The sequence below is a fragment of the Lepidothrix coronata genome, unplaced genomic scaffold (assembly GCF_001604755.1).
Source record: "Lepidothrix coronata isolate B3197 unplaced genomic scaffold, Lepidothrix_coronata-1.0 Scaffold9, whole genome shotgun sequence".
Lineage (NCBI taxonomy): Eukaryota > Metazoa > Chordata > Aves > Passeriformes > Pipridae > Lepidothrix > Lepidothrix coronata.
The window spans coordinates 6,174,929-6,195,722 of record NW_016690189.1 but is presented as its reverse complement, the minus strand read 5'-3'; the positions used below and the strand labels follow the sequence as shown (position 1 = coordinate 6,195,722).

General features: G+C 37.1%; 1 protein-coding gene across 7 annotated transcripts in view; it reads left to right on the top strand.

The window, feature by feature from the left end:
• ATP2B1 (ATPase plasma membrane Ca2+ transporting 1) overlaps positions 1-20,794 on the top strand; it is a 62,517-nt gene that overhangs the window by 36,852 nt on the left and 4,871 nt on the right. For 3 of the 7 annotated variants that reach the window (XM_017804364.1, XM_017804365.1, XM_017804366.1), the window contains exons 8-21: positions 282-443; positions 1,794-2,008; positions 3,174-3,416; positions 5,791-6,032; positions 9,553-9,790; positions 10,679-10,858; positions 10,942-11,029; positions 11,332-11,438; positions 13,319-13,510; positions 13,702-13,915; positions 14,046-14,257; positions 16,110-16,217; positions 18,013-18,195; positions 18,438-18,596. In XM_017804364.1, the coding sequence (XP_017659853.1) occupies positions 282-443; positions 1,794-2,008; positions 3,174-3,416; positions 5,791-6,032; positions 9,553-9,790; positions 10,679-10,858; positions 10,942-11,029; positions 11,332-11,438; positions 13,319-13,510; positions 13,702-13,915; positions 14,046-14,257; positions 16,110-16,217; positions 18,013-18,195; positions 18,438-18,596 (2,543 nt within the window). Of the gene's footprint in view, positions 1-281; positions 444-1,793; positions 2,009-3,173; positions 3,417-5,790; positions 6,033-9,552; positions 9,791-10,678; positions 10,859-10,941; positions 11,030-11,331; positions 11,439-13,318; positions 13,511-13,701; positions 13,916-14,045; positions 14,258-16,109; positions 16,218-18,012; positions 18,196-18,437; positions 18,664-20,794 lie in introns of all 7 variants that reach the window. The other 4 variants (XM_017804369.1, XM_017804370.1, XM_017804367.1 and 1 more) reach the window with 4 other exon arrangements.

The following is a 20,794-nucleotide window of genomic DNA, read 5'->3' as shown; positions in this document are numbered from 1 at the left end:
TCTGAGTGTGTATGTAATGAATACAGACTTTCCTATAAAAATACATATTGAATCTTTAGATCCAAAGTGCTTATGCTAAGGATGGCATTAAGTGAAACTGCCCAAAACAAATGCTTAACTGAACTTTGGATTCCAGCACCTACACCCAATATAATTCTTTAAACATTCACATGTAGTATGGCCTGTCTGGATACAAGAATACACAGTACTGGTGTTAAACTCTTTAAGTACCACTGATTTGGGGGTCTCCTCAATGGCTAATTTTTTTTCCTACCTTCTAGCTAAAGCTCAAGATGGTGCAGCCATGGAAATGCAACCACTGAAGAGTGAGGATGGTGGGGATGGAGATGAGAAAGACAAGAAGAAAGCAAACTTGCCAAAGAAAGAAAAGTCAGTTCTCCAAGGCAAACTCACAAAGCTTGCAGTTCAGATTGGCAAAGCAGGTATGATGTCTCAGTACCCTCCTTATGCTGATGCTATGTCGGAATTAAGTTTGAACATGCATAGTTTGTGAGGAGATAAAATAATCAAAGCACTCAGGGCTAGCTACTTACCTTAAGTGCAAAGTTCTAATGCATGGAAGTATGCTGTTCTGCCTGAGTATGCTTATGGCCTCTCAAACTGTGTCATGTGGATGGCTTTTATTTTTCCTTGATTTAAATAGATTCAGGCTTTCAAGTGCCAGCTTCCAGGAGAGAAAATTCCAGCTTCATAACATTAGACAACTGTTAGAAGTGATCTTTTTAGATAGGATATGGCAATTAGCAATGTATCTAGAGACTTATAGATAGAGTAAAATCTAGGAAATGTGGTAGGGTCAACTAGATTATCTCTGGTACTTTCAGAGGCTTAGGAATTTCCACTTAACATATGCCTTGCTGATATGTAACTTTTTTTTTCTATGAGATAATATTCAGCTGTCTTGTCAAAATATTTGGTAGATTGTTGCTGCTTGAAAGTAGACTAAAAGAACAGTGAAGTTCAGTGTAAATTTTAGGCTATATTATCTAGTGTGTGGTGGTTTCATTCAAATATTTCAGGATTTATTTTTGTTCAGTAGAATTATTGAATGATTCAGGCCAGAAGCAACTTCTAGAACCTCAAGAAGGGCTGACTTCAGCATCTGTGTCATTAAACTGCTACAGTCTGTGGACGAAGCAATTAAACTTACAGCTGTAGCACTCCATAGTTATGTATAGCAATGTTAATTTTTCAGAGGAACTTGTACTAACAAATGGTGAATAAAGCTTCCATGGTATGTTTAGTATAAACTACTGTTCTTGTCAAATGTGTTTTTTTCATATATTTCAAAAGCTCTTGTTTTCCTTTATGTACCTTTTGACCCATTGTAATTACCCATGTACCCTTAATACCCATATACTTCATGCATGGATTTTTCTATCCTGCTACTTTGAGTCAGCACATGCACTGAAGCACTCTTCTGAATCAATTAGCAGTACAATCGTTGAAGGCCTGCTGAATTTTTTCACTTCTTATTTCTGCTTAGTCAATTGACTTTATGTATCCTGCTCATAATTAGCTGTATGCTTTTCAATTAAATGGAAGAAAAAATTATTTTAGAAATTGCTAGGTGAAATGCATGAGGAAATACATGCTTTGGAAGTTGGAACATCCATGAGAACTACCTCAATGTTTTGACTTGGCTGTTTAAAATCTTAGTTATAAACTAGCTTCTATAAAGGTAGAAGTATTTTGTACTTGACTTACCTACAGTCTGTCTTGCCAAATATTTGAGATAATTTCTGAAAACTTTTTATTCTCTTTTTAACAAGGTTTGTTGATGTCTGCAATCACAGTCATTATCCTTGTGTTATATTTTGTAATTGATACCTTCTGGGTTCAGAAGAGACCTTGGCTTGCTGAATGTACACCAATTTATATTCAGTATTTTGTGAAGTTCTTCATTATTGGAGTTACAGTCTTGGTGGTGGCAGTACCAGAAGGTCTTCCACTTGCAGTCACTATATCTCTGGCTTACTCTGTTAAGGTAAGTGGATAGAGGGGGAATAGATATTAAAGGTAGATCGATGTATTCATCAGCTCTTTAATCTAAACTGACTTATGCTGCATCACACAGATATAATAGACTGGGAAAAAGCTTTTCTTGTTGCCATAAACTACAAAGAATTCTACTGCAGTACTTTTCCTCATCTCTGACTACAGGCTAACTTGAACAGTGAGGATTGCCAGCCTGTTGTCACCAACTAAAGATGAATGGGTTCAGTACATAGCGTTGTACCATTTATTTACAATAAATAGATGTTTAAGAGTTTGCAAATAACATTCTTCTGTAAGCTTTAACTTCTGCCTAGCTGAACTGTTAAGCAGCTGCTACAAAAGCTTCCAGATTGATTCTCCGTGAAGATGGAATACTGTAAAACACTTAGCTTTCTGTTTATTATACAACATGTTTTTTAACTTAAGCTCTTTGTTTTCTTAATTTTCTTACTGTTTCAGCATGCTGAGACTATTTATTTGAAAATCTAATTATAAAGACAATCAGTGCTTAGGGTATGTCCTAAAACTTAACTTATATCACTGACTAGTAGTGGCCTTGTTGTATCACTTGAACTTAATCTGCCTCTTGGAACTGAAAATACTATACAAGCCTGTTAAGTGAAGAATTTAAAGCAATATTTAACCTATGAAACTTGTGTAGTCCTCACTGTTTTAGTTGAAACATTAGGCTCCCGGTTTGTATTTTGGTTTAAGTCTGAACCTAGTATCTCGGTAGTCTGTATTATCTGTGGTTCACATAAGTCTAACACAGCTTATTTGATCTTTCTTGTAAGCAGAAAGACTTTTTAAACATTGTATGTGGTAAAGCTCAAACTTTACCTCTCTTTCTAAATGTCATCATAAACTATTTGCTCATAACAGTTGGAATAGTATCAGTAGTCCGTGTGACATGCAGATACGTGAGATTAAGACTGTCTTTATATACTTTGTTCAAAATGAAGTTTACTGCGACATAATAGACTTAAAGGAATCTGTAGTGAATGTGGCAGCTGCTAATTCTTCCTCTGAAAGATGCCAGATAACTTACTGAGTGTTTTCTGAAACTGCTGTGTAAGACTGGACTTCTTAAATGAGAATTTCTGAAGTGTGAAGTAATTGTTATGAATCGCTGCTAACTGCTTTTATTTCCTTAGAAAATGATGAAAGATAATAACTTGGTGAGACATCTGGATGCATGTGAAACAATGGGCAATGCAACAGCAATTTGCTCAGATAAAACAGGAACATTGACCATGAACAGAATGACAGTGGTCCAAGCCTACATCAATGAAAAACATTATAAAAAAATTCCAGAACCAGAAGCTATTCCAGAGAAAACCATGGCTTACCTTGTGACAGGAATTTCTGTTAATTGTGCTTATACTTCCAAAATACTGGTAAGTGGATTTCTTCATTCCAGTCAAGATAACTAAACTTCCTCAAAAGATGCAAATTGTCTGGGGACCACGTGGTAGGCAGTTAAGTTGTGGCACAATGCAGCATAAGGTGTTTTGTACCTGCTGTAAATTTCTGAACTCTTCATTTGAGACTAAATGGAAAAATTTCAGTTGGAATTGGTAATTCAAAGATACAATCTCAGGAAGATAACTTCCTCTAAGTTCACAGTTGTGTCTAAGTTTGTTTTTATAAATGAGACTCTTTACCTTACTTGAAGAGCGTCTTGGCTGGATTTGAGTGCTACTTCAAAATAAATATATAAGAGTAGTACAACATTAAGCAGACTGTAATGAAAAAAAATAAGTATAGTTGAGGATCTACATGGATTTTTTTTTTCCAGATACCATTGTATAAGTTTGTAGGCTTTAGAATTGGACTATATTTGCTCAAATCTTGAGACTTGCAAAATATTTTGAAATCTTTGAAAATTTTTGAAATTTAAATACTAGACTATTTAGCATTTTTGTGTGCATTATTTTCTGAAACTCTGAACATAGCTTCATTGCTGTAAATATTCCAATACCTTACCTAACATTTTTTAAGGCAGTAAAAAGTAAAAGCAGTAATTAGGATTTATTTACTAAATTAGTACTTCAAGATTTAGTAGAAGCCTCCACTATGAATGCTTTGTGTACAAACTGCAGCAAAAACTCCGTCCAAAAGCTGCTTTTCAACCAATAAAAATGGTACTTCTGTAAGAATTTCCTCAATAGCTGTACTTGAGATAGCAAGTCAAGTTTAACAGCACTGATTTTTCTAAAACAAGATGGAAATACTACTGATGAGTTTATAGCATGTGAAGAGTTTCACAATCTGTTTTCTAAAGCCGGGGGAAAAAAAAAAGGTAGCTGCATGTAAACTGACCGAGTCCCTTACTGCTATCATTTTAACCAAATTATGTCCAATGCGGTCAGAGTTAGTCTGCTTTACAAAATCAGAGAGGGTTAAAAGAGACTGCTTGAGATCCTCTGTTCCAGTCCCCCTGATCAAAGCAGGATCAGCCAGGGCATATTGCTCAGGGCTATGCCTAGTCAGGCTCTAAGAATCTCAAAGGATGGAGACTCTGCAATCTTTGGGCAGCTTGGTCAAGTATTTGACTACCCTTAGAGTAAAAAAGTATTTCTTCATGTTAAAATGGAACTTCAAGAGCTTCGGTTTGTACCCATTGCCTGTTGTCCTCTCACTGGGCACTACTAGGAAGTCTAGCTTGGCTGCCTTTACAGTGTTCCACCCACCTGCCTTATTCAGGCATTTAATACATTCTCATACATTTCTTCCCCACAGTCTTCTTCAGACTGAACAGTCTTGGCCCTTTCAGGTTCTCCTCATATGCCAGGTGCTCTAGTCCCTCCCTGTATTATCTTTGTGTGCCATGGGTGTCCTTGTGCCTGGATGTTGATACCTCTCATACTGGGGAGCCCAGAACTGGACACTTTAAACTGCATGTTAAAGTGAACATTTTGAAAGTGCAAGTATTCAGTATTGCCAAATTCAAAATCTTGCAGCTCTGAACAATGCAAATGGATCACTGACTTACGATTAATATAGTTCAGCTCTAGCTGCCTGAGGCATGTCAAACTGAGTAAGCGCTTCTCCCTTTTTTGCTGCAAACTACACTGCAGTGTTATAGCTATATAAGCTCAAATATCTCAAAAGAGATACTCCTTTACTTATAGGACTAGTATGTGCATATCCCACATTGTTGAGATAAGAAACTTGTTCTGGTATTAAAGGGTTGGAAACTTGATTCTGAACTCCTAAGTTAAGTAGGCCATGGCCTGGAAAACAGAACTTGTAGTGAGACTTAAGAAGCTTAAAGACTTAGTTTGTTCAGAAGAAGGCTAACCGGTGATGTGATCGTAGTCTAAGTCATTGAGGAAGAATTATTACAGGAGAGGATACTTTAATTTAGCAGAAATAATGCAATTTAGCTTGCTTAAATCAGTTCATGTGAACTTACCTGTATTTTTAGAATCGAAAATAATTGTTCAGGGCCTACAGTTGATCCAATAAGTATTTCAAGTAATAGAAAATGCCTTTTAGAAAGATTGTGTTGATTGATACAAATTTAATGGGTGATTTTTGAGTCTGAGAAACAGACTGAAGGATCCTAAACAGGTATGGAAGTTACTTTTAAAAAAGCAGCAGTACGACTTTGGATCATGACTCATAGAAATTTATAAAGTAATCATTGAAAAAGTAAAACTTCCCCATCCCAGAGCTAAGCTTGGCCTTCCTTGTTTTCTGAATCCTGTGCTTCAGTGGTTTATGAGTTAACTTCCTATTCAATGATGGCTCTTGTTCTTCTCACAGCCTCCTGAAAAAGAAGGTGGCCTACCACGTCATGTTGGAAATAAAACTGAATGTGCCTTGCTGGGATTGCTCTTGGATTTAAAACGTGATTATCAGGACGTAAGAAATGAGATACCAGAAGAGGATTTGTACAAAGTGTACACCTTCAACTCTGTTAGAAAATCTATGAGTACTGTGTTAAAAAATTCTGATGGCAGTTTCCGGATATTCAGTAAAGGTGCCTCTGAGATAGTTCTTAAAAAGTAAGAACAACTACTACTGTGATTCAGCACTTAAATTTGGCTAAATGTTGTGATAGGTGAGGAGACTGACCTGACGTGCTAAACAACATTGTGCCATAGTCTGTGAAATATTTATCTCCCTAATCATAAACAAGTGCAGCAGTCCTATACCCTTAGGGTTGCAACCAGCATCATAGCTTGTCTCCTTCGATTGTTTGACTTGCTACAGTAAGGTGGGCAATTAGCACTTCAAAACCAAAAAAAAACCTGGTGGTGATTAATTTGAACTTGTAAACTCTTCTCTGATAGCATCTATGACTTGATCTATTCTTTTGTTAACCTATTTTACTTTTAGGTGTGGTTGGTCAAAATGCTCACCTGTCTTCCAGTAAAGTCCCAACAGCTGATTCTAACAGTCCTAAATTCCAGGAAGGACTTGTACCTTTGAACAGTGATTACTTTTAGCATACTATTAGTTAGACTGTGCAAGTTGATGTCCAAGTTGATAATTTTAATGGGAGGTTGAACATGAATGAAGAAACTTGAGGGGCTTTATTGTGACAAAGCAAATTGCTTCCTTATCCATCTGCCCATCTATGGAGGATTTATTAGAATGAGATTAGACTTAGTGAGTGATTAGACAGCACTGAGACAAACCTGTATAGATGTGAAGGCAGCTGTGGTAACTCCTAACTAGGTGAAGAGAGACATCAAACGTATGCCTCATGTCTCTAGGAACAGCAGTTTGTAAGGAGGCTGGTTTTGGTTCTAAGGTCGAACTGTTTCTAGTCTGAGTAGCACATTGATTATGTTAATCAGTTCAATGTACCTTTTTGCTTGCTAGTAACTCTCCAAATCTTTATCTAGGAAAGTTGTAATGCACTTAAGAGAAAAGATTAATTCTTCCTTCTCCTCAAATTAGTGCTCAGAATAAAATGTCAATCTGGAAAGGACTCTTGTTCCTTTTGATGTGGAACTTAAAGTCCATGCATTTTTTTGCATAGCTAGGTTTTAAGCCAGATCTCATCGGTGAATAAGCATGCCTATATTTGCATTACTTCTACCTTCAGAACTATTTTGTAAGTTATTATATTGAACAGTTGAACTGTAGAAGTTGCTAGATGTCATTCATCCCAGACTCACGTGGCCCACTGAACTTCATAACTGAGTTAAAAAATAAATAATAAGGGCATTTGTCAAAGAACAAGAAAACCTAGACTGATTTGAATACTATTGGAATAGTATCCAAACTACTTCAGAGTATGTATCAAATAGGAAAAAGTCTTGTCATCATAAGCCACTTGCTATGCGGTGCTTGTAGCCTGGTTTGTCAACTGTGCTGCTCCATCTTTATTTAACAAGTATGACTGTTCTTGAACACTGAAACTTAAACATGAGCATTTATAAGATGTAAATGAGTTACTAATAAGAGTAGAAGAAATGCAGAAATTCTTTCAAGTAGAGCACTTTTCTCTTTCCTTAACATGAAGTCAAATATTTCATAGAATATCCTGAGTTGGAAGAGACCCACAAGGATCGTCAAGTCCAACTCCTGTCCCCTCAGAGGACAACCCTAAGAATTACACCATGTGCTTAAGAATGTTGTCCAAATGCTTACTGGGCAGGTTTGGTGCTGTGACCACTTCCTTGGGCAGCCTGTTCTAGTGCCTAACCACTCTCTGAGTGAAAAACCTTTTTCTGATATCCAACCTAAACCTCCCCTGACTCAGCTTCAGGCCATTTTCTCGGGTCCTGTCTCTAGTCACCACAGAGAAGAGATTAGTGCCTGCCCTTCCGGCTTCCCATGGGGGAAGCTGTAGACCATGATGAAGGCTCTCCTCTCTTCCCCAGGCTGAACAAAAGCAATGTCCTCAGCCACTCTTTGTACGGCTTCCAAACTTTCACTCCAGCATATCCAGTTTATGGCTGCTTTTTCACATAGCTAATGAACAGTAATTCTCTGATATAAAACTGTTTACTTAAGCCTCTGATTCTGCAAAAGGTTTCACTAGATGCTTAAGTTTAGTTAACTACTGAACTACTAGACTACTATTGGCACCTGTTTCTGTAAGTGCTGTGCTAATTGGGGCCTAATTGCTCATTTCTACATGATCTGAAGACACAAAGACACCTCTGTCTCCATCTCAACCTGTAACATCAGATAATACTTTTCTAAAAACTGAGCCAGACACCTACTGAAGAAAAATTTGGCCCAAGAAAGTTTTTTTCTGAACAAAACCACATCCTTCTTAGAAAGCCGAGAACTGAAGGCATCTTACCAGGCCAGAAGAATTTGTGGCACACGGAGTTTATAGTGAGGATGTGATTCAGGTGAACATAGCAGTAATCAATGGGTGCTTCTGGCTCAGCCTTCCACTTAAAATCATTCTTATGTTGAATATGCCCATGTTTGTTCCAGCAGACCGAGTTTTGGGGGCTTTGTCTCATAATTACGCCTGATGTAAGGTTTCAGGACCACTACATTTGAACAGATAACCAAATTCAGGAAATTCAGATGGACTTCAAATTTCAGTTATGATGGATATTTTAAAACTCTAAGGGACTGCTTCATTTTAATTTCCTGTATGAGGTGGAAACCTTCTAGGGAATTCCCTAACTCCTTGGACTAAACACTTAAATGTAATTGTAGTCATCTTTGCAGATCTGCCAGGTCTGAACTTTTTTTTGTTCAGTGCTGCATTTGTACTAATTTGTAAAACAAATATGTATGGTGTTGCTTTATGGCAAAACTTTGCAAAGGGCACATGAACAAGACTTAATTTTCTTGTTCAAAATATTTGATAGTGTTATATTCATGGCACCAATATAGATAAAGTATAAATGCTGTCTATGAAAGCAGTGGCATCTTTGGCATGAAGAAGCGTAACTTAAAGAACATGTGCTGAAATGCTAGAGTCCATAGTGTTAAATCAGTTTAAGTATTTGTTTTTAATTTAATATTTCACATTACCACATATGCCAGATGCTTTCTGAATTCTCTGCATTTAAACGGGGGGAGGAGGGCTGCAAACCTTTCTACTCTTAAAGGTTAGCAGTACCAGAGTTTGCTTTTAGTGCTGTAAGTTTAGTGTTTACAGCTGTTAAGCAGCATGTGCATGTTCTAGAATCGTGCTGTACTTCTGAGACTTGCATAGCTGTTAACAAGGTGAGATTATTTTGTTGAACTGGATTGCCTGACTCAACCAGCGCAAACACTGCTCTGTTTATATGCAATACAGAAGTGGATACTTCTGGGAGGTAACTAATGTTTGTATCCTAAAGTCATTAGCTTTACTTTCATCCTAGGATGACTGGCTCAGTTCATGTTCTACAGAAAGTACGTTTTGCATTTGGGAAGAAATTACGTGCGTATGAAGAAGATTACCTTACAGATGCCACTGCTGGCTTTTTGTGTGTGTGTGTGTGTGTGTGTGTTAATGAAAACAAAGCTTATGGAGACTTACTGGACTTGAGTAATAAGCCATTGAATAGGCTGAACTTCTGGTTAAAATTTGATAACTCTTTAAATCTTTCTTTCCAGGTGCTTCAAAATACTGAGTGCTAATGGAGAACCAAAGGTATTTAGACCTAGGGACCGCGATGATATTGTGAAAACTGTAATTGAGCCAATGGCTTCTGAAGGTCTCAGAACCATCTGCCTGGCATTCAGAGACTTCCCTGCAGGGGAACCTGAGCCAGAGTGGGACAACGAAAATGATATTGTTACTGGTCTGACATGCATTGCTGTTGTTGGGATTGAAGATCCTGTGAGACCTGAGGTAGGGTCACTAACTAAGCTGGAGTAGTTCTGTTACAAGAGATTCATGTTTTTCATCATGCGGAGAGTTCAAGAAAATGAACTGCTATTGTATGCCTAAAGCATAGCTAATAAATGAAAATCTAATTTCTTGAGGGGAAAGTTAATGGAGCTATAAAAGCAGATTAAAACTACTTAATGTCACTTATGCTGTGTTACTGAAGCTCTGTAGAAACTAATAACTTAAGGTGCTTACTATGCAGGGTCTCAGTAAATGGAACAACTTGACATTTTTTTTACCTCTTGGAATATTAGGACTATTTGGTTAGGATAATATTAGTCTTTGTGCTGGTTGCCAGCTTCTCATGGGAGATGATGGAGAGAGGTGAGTTTGTCGCCTGAGAACTGTGGGTAAGGAGTTTGGCTTGTGGTTGAGGTCTAAGGAGGTTTTTCAATAGTGAAAGCTTTCATGCCACATATAAGTGGAACTCCAGGCTGATCTGCACTGTTGTCACTTTACAGTACAAGTCGTGGGTGAAGTAGTGGAGTATGAGCTGTAGTTTATTTCACAGAATCATAAATGAAATGCCAATACTCAGTACAGCTTAACATATTGTGAAGATTTTTGTAGTATTTCTGAATACTGCAGTATTTGAAAAATTGCAGGGGGAAGGGGAACTGACATGATAGAAACACAAAACCTCTTTGCCAGAATTGCTATTTGTGTGTTTTCAGGAAAAGAATTGTGATGTGCTACTTAATTTTTTAAAAAATTTCCGTAACTACAGTCTTCATTTTACAATAAGAGTTATCCTGGCCTGAGCCATAAACATTCTTTTCACTCACATGTCTAGATTTATTCAGCTAATGTACAATCTCTGAGCCTGTGTGTTTTTTTTCTTTTTTACAGGTACCTGATGCAATAAAGAAGTGTCAACGTGCAGGCATAACTGTACGTATGGTCACAGGTGATAACATTAACACTGCTCGTGCTATTGCATTAAAATGTGGTATTCTGAATCCTGGTGAAGACTTCCTGTGTTTAGAGGGCAAAGACTTTAACAGGAGAATACGCAATGAAAAAGGAGAGGTAAGCATACTGACTATGTCAAGTGCATCAACAGATATCTTAAGTGTCCTAACTGTAAAATATAACCAATGCTTTTTTTGCAGATAGAGCAAGAGCGAATAGATAAAATTTGGCCAAAGCTTCGTGTTCTTGCAAGATCTTCTCCCACTGACAAACACACTCTAGTAAAAGGTAAGTAAAAACTTTGAGCTTCTAAGTAAAGCTAGATTTTTTTTTTTTCCCTGCTTCTAGGGGAAAAAGATAGGACTAAGTGGTGGGAAACACCTGTTAAGGTGTTGCCAACTGATTTTTTTTCTGCTTGAGAAATAGAGCCAAGTATAGAACTATCTTTTGTGATTGTTGTTTTTTTGTTAGGGGTTTTGGTGTGGTTTTTTTGAGACTGAAGAAGACAAAAACTGGCTTTCTCTTTCAGGTTTAATCTTTGCTGTGTTGTCAATTTAGAGCTGTAACACTGCTATGTCATTTTATTGCAGGTATAATTGACAGCACTGTCTTTGACCAGAGGCAAGTTGTAGCAGTAACTGGTGATGGTACCAATGATGGTCCAGCTCTGAAGAAGGCAGATGTTGGATTTGCTATGGTATGATTTTTTAAAAATTTTCAATATTTTATCAATAACTTACCAAATCACTTAAGATTAAGAGCTTAACATACAACGAAGTTAATGGAGTCAACTTCTCTCTCACCTAATATTAATTAGTTTTTCTTCCAACTTTAACATGTTTTTAGTTGATGGAAAATGTCCTTGTGGCATTTGCCATTGAATAAAATTTTAAAAATGCAGATTTGCAGTTACTTGCAAATCAAAAACCTTTTACACCAAAGCTTGTTATAAAGTGTTGGAACAGAATTACAGATACTGAAGATATCTGAAATGAGATATGTTCAACATAAAGGGACTTCCAGCAGTAAATAGCATACTGTGTTGACTTTAAGTTAAGCTTATATGCAATATAGAATGAGCTTAATCATCTTTCCCATGAAATGATACATAGGAACAGGGAGACTGCGAGTTGATGTTTAAACTGGCTTTGGAGGCCATATCGAGTACATCTGAAGCTGCAGCATTTTATGACAATTTAGGATCTGCATTTGTCTGGATGATTCCTTAGATTATGTGGCTTTCTCAGTTTAAATTCTCAACTACCCTTTTACGTGGTTGCTAAACCATGTCTTGGCTTTTAAGTGCTAATACTAGATAGACTCATGCCTTAAGTATGTAGGTTTCATCTTTCTTGTGCTTCTTTCAAGATATAGTAAGATAGATTCCTCAACCTTCCCTTTGCCACAAGATTCCGTCTCAGTCTTAAACTGAAGACGTGCAGTTTGGTGCTAGCGGGTTACTGGAGTCTTTAAAAAGGCATTATTAAGCATTTGAAGGGAAACAAAATGAAGACCACACTCCTCCTACACCACATGCAGATGCACTGACTCAGATTCTAATCTTGAGAGAAAAAAATGGGAAGAGAAAGAGCTTCACATCATTCTCAAGGAGCATTTTTCAAAAGCATGACTTACAAATTTGACAGCTACATCTGAAATTTTCTCTAAACTGTGACAGTGTTGTCTTAATGAGTGTTCTGCAACTGTATAGCTGTTGTATTTGCCACTGTCAAGGGCCAATTTGTTTTCCTCTTCTAGAACTTAAATGTTTCCTGGAGTTGCTGTCTGTGTTCATCTGTGTAAGAAACTGTTTTCCATAACTGCTTATCTAAATAGCACTTAAAGTGTACCATCCACTGTATGATATCTAAAGGTACCTTTTAAGGTGTACACACAGCTGTGCAGGTCACTCATATCATTGACAAAGTAATGTATCAAGAGTAAGGATCATTAAATTTGCTATCGAGTTAGAGGTTTTGGAATGCCAAAAGCAACGTAAAGATCTTTGAAGTAGGTGTTACACAGAAGTCATCTTAATTGTTAAGATACTGTAGGAGACTACAGGTGCTTAACATTTAAGAATGTCATATTGCATTGCAATGCATATGCAATAACATTGTATATTCCACTGTTTAATGCTAATGTTCTTCTGCAAAAGGTTTTTTGTAATGTTTATCATTCTACTGTGTTCCGAGCACATGTGTTGCCTGCTGCTGGAATCCATACAGGAAACCGTTTAGGGCAGAGCCTGAACTGTGTAGCACTGCACCATCTGGTGGCGTTCAGCTTGAACAGGGTTCAGCAACATTTCTTTGGGGAATGGGTGTGTCTTTATCATCAACTTGGGGATTTCTATTAAGGTCTTTATTTTAAAGACATGACTTCTTTTGTTTGTTTGTTCAGATTTTCCCATGCTTGAGTAGAACTTAATTTAGTAGGCCTATAGATACTTATATTAAAGGGATCCTTCCAACATGGTGCATCAAAGTGAATGCTGACCAAGGATGTAATAATAGCTTTTATCACATAGGTCAGTGCATCTCGTTATATTTCATGGTGTTTTTCTTTTTCTACCAGGGTATTGCTGGAACAGACGTAGCTAAAGAAGCTTCTGATATTATCCTTACAGACGACAACTTCACAAGTATTGTTAAAGCAGTTATGTGGGGACGAAATGTCTATGACAGCATCTCCAAATTTCTTCAGTTCCAGCTTACTGTCAATGTAGTAGCAGTAATTGTTGCTTTTACAGGAGCATGCATAACACAAGTACGTACCAGTAGTGGATTGTTTCAGCTAATAAATGTTGAAAATGTCATGACTGATTAACTCTTGTCAAACTTTCAGTTAAATTGTAGTCCAAAGAACATAATGCTTTCCAGATCGTGCCAGTGTTGTATAATAAATGCCTTTAATGGTTGAAACTTGTGCACTTCTACTTTATGTATCTATCTTTATAGGATTCTCCGCTCAAAGCTGTGCAGATGCTGTGGGTAAATCTCATAATGGACACATTAGCTTCGCTTGCCCTGGCAACAGAACCGCCCACTGAAGCTCTTCTGTTGCGAAAGCCTTATGGTAGAAACAAACCTTTGATTTCTCGTACAATGATGAAGAACATTTTGGGTCATGCATTCTACCAACTTGTTGTGGTATTCACACTCCTGTTTGCTGGTAAGAATACTGAGGCTTTATGAAGTTATTCTCAATGTTGTAGAGAGATGTGATTTTTTTAAAACTATTTTTTGTTGTAGTGTGTGTAAAGACACTGATTAAGCTGCTGATAAATGCCTTTTATACACAGGTGAGAAAATTTTTGATATCGATAGTGGAAGAAATGCACCTCTGCATGCTCCTCCTTCAGAGCATTATACTATAGTATTTAATACATTTGTGATGATGCAGCTTTTTAATGAAATTAATGCCCGAAAAATTCATGGTGAAAGAAACGTTTTTGAAGGAATCTTTAACAACGCTATCTTCTGTTCTATTGTTCTGGGGACATTTGTTGTGCAGGTAAGTAAATTCTTGGAGGGCCGGGGAAAATGCATCTAGTACACTGATGTACTTGCTTACCTGAAATGCCAATCAGCTAGTGCCAGGGATTTAATTTCTGCAATGTGAAAAAACTTTGGTGTGAGACTTGCTATAAGTCACTTGCAGCTTCATGGTGTTTTCAGGTAAGACCTCTTTGAAATTGGTAAAAACAGAATGTAAAAGTACTTGTACCTTTTGAATTTTCTAGTCCTTCAATTTGACTTTAGTGTTCTAGTCTCTTGGCAAAATATGAAGTTGTGTGTGTCATCTATCCGTTCATCCCCTGCCCCCAAATCTTCCTTATAGTATCTGCCTGTGCATCTGAATGAGAGTCCATTTAAACAAGCATAGAAAAGGTACAACTTATATTTTCTTAATGAGATTAGGACATGAATAAGCTTTAGAAACTTAAATATCAGTCTTTATCTTACTAGTGCAGAAATCAGTTATATGTATTGGTATATATTTTAGAGTTATCTGTAGAGGTGCTGTTTTAGGTGAAGAAAACTGATGTCCAGGTGCATGTAGGGGGATTTCTAAAAGCTAAATAGTTAACTCAGTATATGCTAACAAATGAAATGAAATTATCTTAAATTGATTGGGTTAACAAGCTGGTGTTGAGAAACACCAAGTTAAAATTCAATCTAAAGAAAATAGTTTACAAGAAATAGTTTCACCTTCTAAAGGGCCTTAACTTTAATTAATCACAAGAAATAACAAATCAGTATACTACTTTATTTCAGAACGCTTTCATTTTAAATTAACTTATTGCAGATGTAAGATTTAACCTACCCATTACGCTTCTCCTTAGATGTGGGATTCCATGAAGTTGATGGAATTCATAGCAGTCCAAGCATTGCAAATGTATGCACTGTTGCTTCATGTAAAGTTAGGGCACTTACTCTCCCAGGTTTAGGTTTTTTTAGATGACACTTCTACAGAAGCTACTCTTATTTTTAGGGTTGCATATGCAGCAAATTGACTGTTGTTGTGCAACAAAGCCAAACATTTAGAAATTACTCATACAACTGTGGCCCTTTATAAACTTGGTGGCCTTCCCAAGTCCTGAGTTTTTGTCTGTGTTTTGTTCTGTGTTAATAATAGAAGATACTCTTTGGCTTTTCAGCTGTCATGTGTCCTACTTAATGGTCAATACTGTCTCCTTTTCATGCCTGCCCTGTTACTTTAAATTGTTGATTCTCCAGGGCAGACTTTCATGCGTATAGTTCCTATACAGAGGGATACCTTGCTTATTAGAGTTCATACAGCTTGTTGTAATAGGTAAGTCAGTAGGAACTCAACTAAACTTTTGAGATCTCTGCCCCCTTCCCCCGCAATTCCTATGTAGTTGTCACACTGTAGTGATTTAAATCTGACATTTAACACTGATGGGATACATAGTAATATCCTGTAGATTTACTTCTGAAATATTTCATGTCTTACACGTCTGTGATTTCTATTAATACAAGTTTATTAATCAAATTAGTTCTGAGATGGGTGTTTATAGGAGAAATAATCACTGTAAATTTGTAGCATCAAATACATGCTGTAATTGTGAAATGAAAAAACTGCAAGCAATATGAAGGACTCAACAGGTTTTTGTGAGTGTGACATTTGAAGAAGGACTGAGTAGTTCTTGAAAGACTGAAAAGCCTAAAAGATGGCTTAGGTTTGGAAACCTGCTCAAACTGCTGAGATAGTGGAAGAGTATGCTTAATAAGATGAGAAATCTTATGTTCTAATGCAGAGTTGCCTGTAGTGATCTTGACACATTAGGGAATTTTTTAGTAACAGGTCACTGATACATGTTTAATGATGTTGCTCTTCACAGATAGTTATTGTGCAGTTTGGTGGGAAGCCTTTCAGTTGCTCAGAACTCTCAATTGAACAGTGGCTGTGGTCCATTTTCCTGGGCATGGGCACACTACTCTGGGGCCAGGTAAATTAGCATTTTTCAAAATGCCAAATATCTGCTTGTATTAGTATACTTTACATAGAAAATACAAATACACTAGCATTCAGATCTTTCAAGTATATGTGGGTATATGGGATTAATGGTAAATGCTGATGAAAATTGACTAGTTCAATAGCTAGAAAGTCCTTAGTTTGAATACATTTCGTAACTAGGTTCTGTGGCTGATTTGTTGAGTATTTTTAAACTAGAATCAGCTGTAGTTACCTTTTAGATATGAAATTATATCTTCAGCCAGATGAGTACCAGAAAGTTTTGTAAGAATACAAGATGGAATGAACATGTTAATGTTGAAATATGTTTAACTTGGTGTTAAATTTTATTTTTTTTTTAAATCAGAGTTGTTAAACTTGCTAATATTTTCTTGATTTCGAAATGTCCTGGAGTAGCAAGAAAGGCAGCAAAACTCAAACCAACTTTCTCTTTAATCTTCATTTGCATAATTGTGAAATAATTGGAAAGTCTATCTATTAAGCTATTACATTTTGACTTACCCCCTCTTCCCCAGGGTTTCATTACTATTGCATGTATGACAGTGCTTGTAAGCAGCAAGCTTATTTACATGAAACTTTAGAGCTATGGAGTTTTCTGTTATTTAATGACAGTTGTTTAAACTTTTCATACCACATGAAGAGTTTTTCATTACAGTTTATTTCCTTCTGTTATGTAAAAGAGACTCCATGTTTCAGCATAATATTGGTAGGGTGTGTTTTAGTTGTAAATACATACATAGATGCATATTCTAAAAGTGGGTACGCTTTTTAAGAAGGTTCTCTGGAAAATTAATTATTTAAAAAATCAAATAAAGTCACTCTGAGGTTTAAAAGTAGCCTAGAAGAGAATTGAGACGGCTTGAAATACCTTTGACCCAAAATGTCTTGCGAGGGCAGAGCTTCCCTACTGCAGTTCATTCTGCTCTAGCATCTCATTAAAGTCAAAGAGCTGGGAGCATTCATAGTAGCAGTTTCAGCATGAAGGGCTGTTTATCTTGCTTTTGGAGCAGTCTTTTTTCCTCTGCAGCTGTGGAAATGGTCCCCTAAGTTTGCGATGATCAAGGAAAGCAGACTTGGAATTGATGTGGAGCTGCTAGATGGGATGTATGAAAAGATGACGCCCCCTAACTACATAGTTCACCAGAATAGCCCTGAAGGTGGGGATGAAAAGGAAAGCTGGAACAGCCAGATGCAGCTTTTGATTAGCTTAAGATAAATAAACCGCTATACCCCAAGTAGCAAAGTAACAGTTTGGGATACATGCAATTTTAAAAACATCACTTGCCTTGGAAATGGATTCATAACTTCCAGGTCACAAATGAATGAATGTCTGTTCTGTATTTCTGAATTAATTGTGGCTACTTTAGGTGATGTAGGTCTCATTTGAGGTAACACATCATGCTCGTTAAACTGGTGGAGCTCTGAAAGCTCTAGATGCAAGTATAAGCTACAGAATTAATGACTTTTTAGCTTCAGTATTGCTCCTTCCTGGCATTGTCAGGTAACGTTAACATGGAATTCTTTGTCCCTGGCAAGGTTTTTTTGTAGTCCAAGTTTAATTTCACACCTCATTTGAGGTGGTAAGGATATTCACAGCTTTGCAGCTATTCAGCTGGAGTGATCGCTCTACATTGATGCATTTATGTAATTGGTGTTTTCAACTTTGCTAATTGTATGCAGGATATCATGCTAAGCCTTTTTTTTTGTTGTTGTTGTTGTTAAAAAAAAAAAAAGAACAATCCTGATTTATATATTTCATTCACTGTTAGTTGATTTCAACAATTCCAACCAGCCGTCTGAAATTCCTCAAAGAAGCTGGTCATGGAACACAAAAGGAAGAGATTCCTGAAGAAGAATTAGCAGAAGATGTAGAGGAGATTGATCATGCTGAGAGAGAATTGCGTCGTGGTCAGATCTTGTGGTTTAGAGGCCTAAACAGAATACAAACTCAGGTATGCTCTTGAAAAAGGTAGGACACAGTGGGTTTTATGAGGGAAATCTCTCCATCTCCAACCCTTTTGACTAAGGTGGCAGTTCTAAGTGGTGTGACTGAGACTGTCAAAAGGGGGTATGGGTGGATGCATAATCCCTCAGGGTCCTCTGTTTTCTTCAGCTTTAAATGCAACTCTTGCCTATGTATCTGCTCTATTTTTAAAAAAGTGCCTTTTTTTCTTTACTTTTTTGTGTGTTATAGATGGGATGGTCCTTTCTCTTGTTCTCTCTCTCTCTTGCTGAGCAAGCTGTCACAATCTCTGATTCCTTGCAGATGGATGTAGTGAATGCTTTCCAGAGTGGAAGTACCATTCAGGGGGCTCTAAGGCGGCAACCCTCCATCGCCAGCCAGCACCATGATGTAACAAATATTTCTACCCCTACACATGTAGTGTTTTCCTCTACTACTGCTTCTACTACTGTGGGGTGTGAGTGTGTGTTCCTAAAGTGCATGAAATTAACATTTCCTAATTCACGTACCTAACGTTTCTCATTTTCTCCTTAGTACTTAAAATCATCGTTCAGGCTTTTATAGAGCTCTTCCACAAAGTGGAGTCCTCGAGACTTTTTTTTTCTTAGAGGGCTGAGAACAGGTGGAACAATTTCAACAAGACTTTAATGTGAAAGCTGTGAGCCTGCACATCCTGTGCCTTCATCCATTCGTGTACAGAGGGATTTTTAAGATAAACAGGGAAAACTGTTGTAAATTTTCGAGTATATGCCTCATAGGGTGACTTACATTGTATAAGTGAATTAACTGTATAATCGTGGACCCAGGCCAACAAAAATAGATCTCTTGCACTGCAGTACAATACTTAAATAAGCAAGCTGATTTGGAAGCAAATGATATGTTGAAAATATGAATGTAGTTAGAGCATGGAGCACTAAATGCATTTTCTTTGTAGCATGTGAGGAACTTTATGAATCTCTGCTTTTGTTGGACCTTATTTACTGAATAACAGCTTTCCCAACATCAGGATTCAGGTGGCAAAACAAGGCTTCTAAAATGCATACAAGTCAGAAGAAATATGTAATTAGCTAATATAAAAAGAAAAAAATGTTTAAGCATTAAATGGGGAAACTTCCATTCAAATCTGAAGGGTTTTTTTTCCTCTCTAGGTTCTTCGGGGAGCAGTTCATAAGCCATCAGTGAAAGAGAAGTTTGTGTCACTTTAATTCTGCCCTCTCTATATTGTGCTATTAAGTGGCGTTTCAGTTTCAGCCTTCCTCTCTGTAGAGGCTAGAGATTTAATTACTCTTGGATGTAGGCCTAAACTCTGGAGCCTGAAGATGCATAGCAGTTGTAGTTAAATACTGATAGCAAATATCTTTGCTAAAAGAATTTTCCATCTTAATTATATATCACGTTTAACTTCCTTCTTTTAACTTCCTTCTCTAACTTCCTAGAGATCTGGTAAATAATTGTTTTTTAAAATAGCTCTGAGAGGGCTTCTTCTCCCTCTTCCCCTACCCACTTAATCTTTCAGATTACCAGGTGGATGAAGACGCTTAATTTCAGGAGCTGTCTTAAATGAAATAGTCTCTTCAGATTTTTTTTTTATTTGTTGGTTTTTATGTTTGGGCTTGGCCAGAATTTGCGTGTGAGCTTGCACAAGTGTTTAACACTGTATTTGTTCTCCATTGGTGAGACAGCTATTTCCCTACCTTGCAGTATTATTGAGAAGCTCTGCTCACAAATTTGCATGCCTCAAGAACACAAAATGAAGCACAGGATTGCATCTCCTAGTTAAAATGCTAATTAGTAACCTGTATCCCTAACTACACTCCAGAACATTAATTAGACATTCAGAATTCTCTAGAGAGCAATGTCATTCCATGCTGCTATTTGAGCAGAATCTACTGGGCACTGCAGCATCTCATTGCATCAAATGACCAATGCAGATACAGAGCTACCATAGGAGAGAACTAGTTTTTTATCCTCACAAAGTAGTACAGCCTTCTGCTACACTCTCTAGAAGGACAACTTTTGATAGCTAATATATGTATTAATGGGAAGCAGATGTGTTACTGTCTCTCTTTTGGAACTGTTTGTTGGAAGAAAGTTCAGCTTTTCCTATGAAGGTTGCAACTCTTAAGCAGCTGTCTGGCTAGGACAACTTGGAGTGCTTACTGCATTCCATGCTATTCTGGTACTTATATGAGCAAGGCCTGATGACAGTATAAATTACACTTAACAAATTGTCTTGTTTGCTCCTCACTTATGCAATTTATTTATAGTTATCCCTCTAGTCTAATTACTGTGAGTAGTTGAAAAGAAAGCCTTAAAAATGCTAGATTTACCCTTTTAAAATATAGCTTAAAATGCTGATAGTTTGATTTCTGCCTTTACAGCTGGACTCTTTGATGGTCCTAGGTTTGCTGGAGTGTCTAGTCCACTTAGGTAGTATGCATTTTGCATGGAAACTGAACCTTTATTATGGGTATGTTTATATTCTATGATAATTACAGCTGTCCTGTTAAGCCAAAAATTGTTTTCCATTACTACTGATGTTCTAACTTCTCGTCTGTTAGCAATAAAAAACCGTCCCAGGAGACATT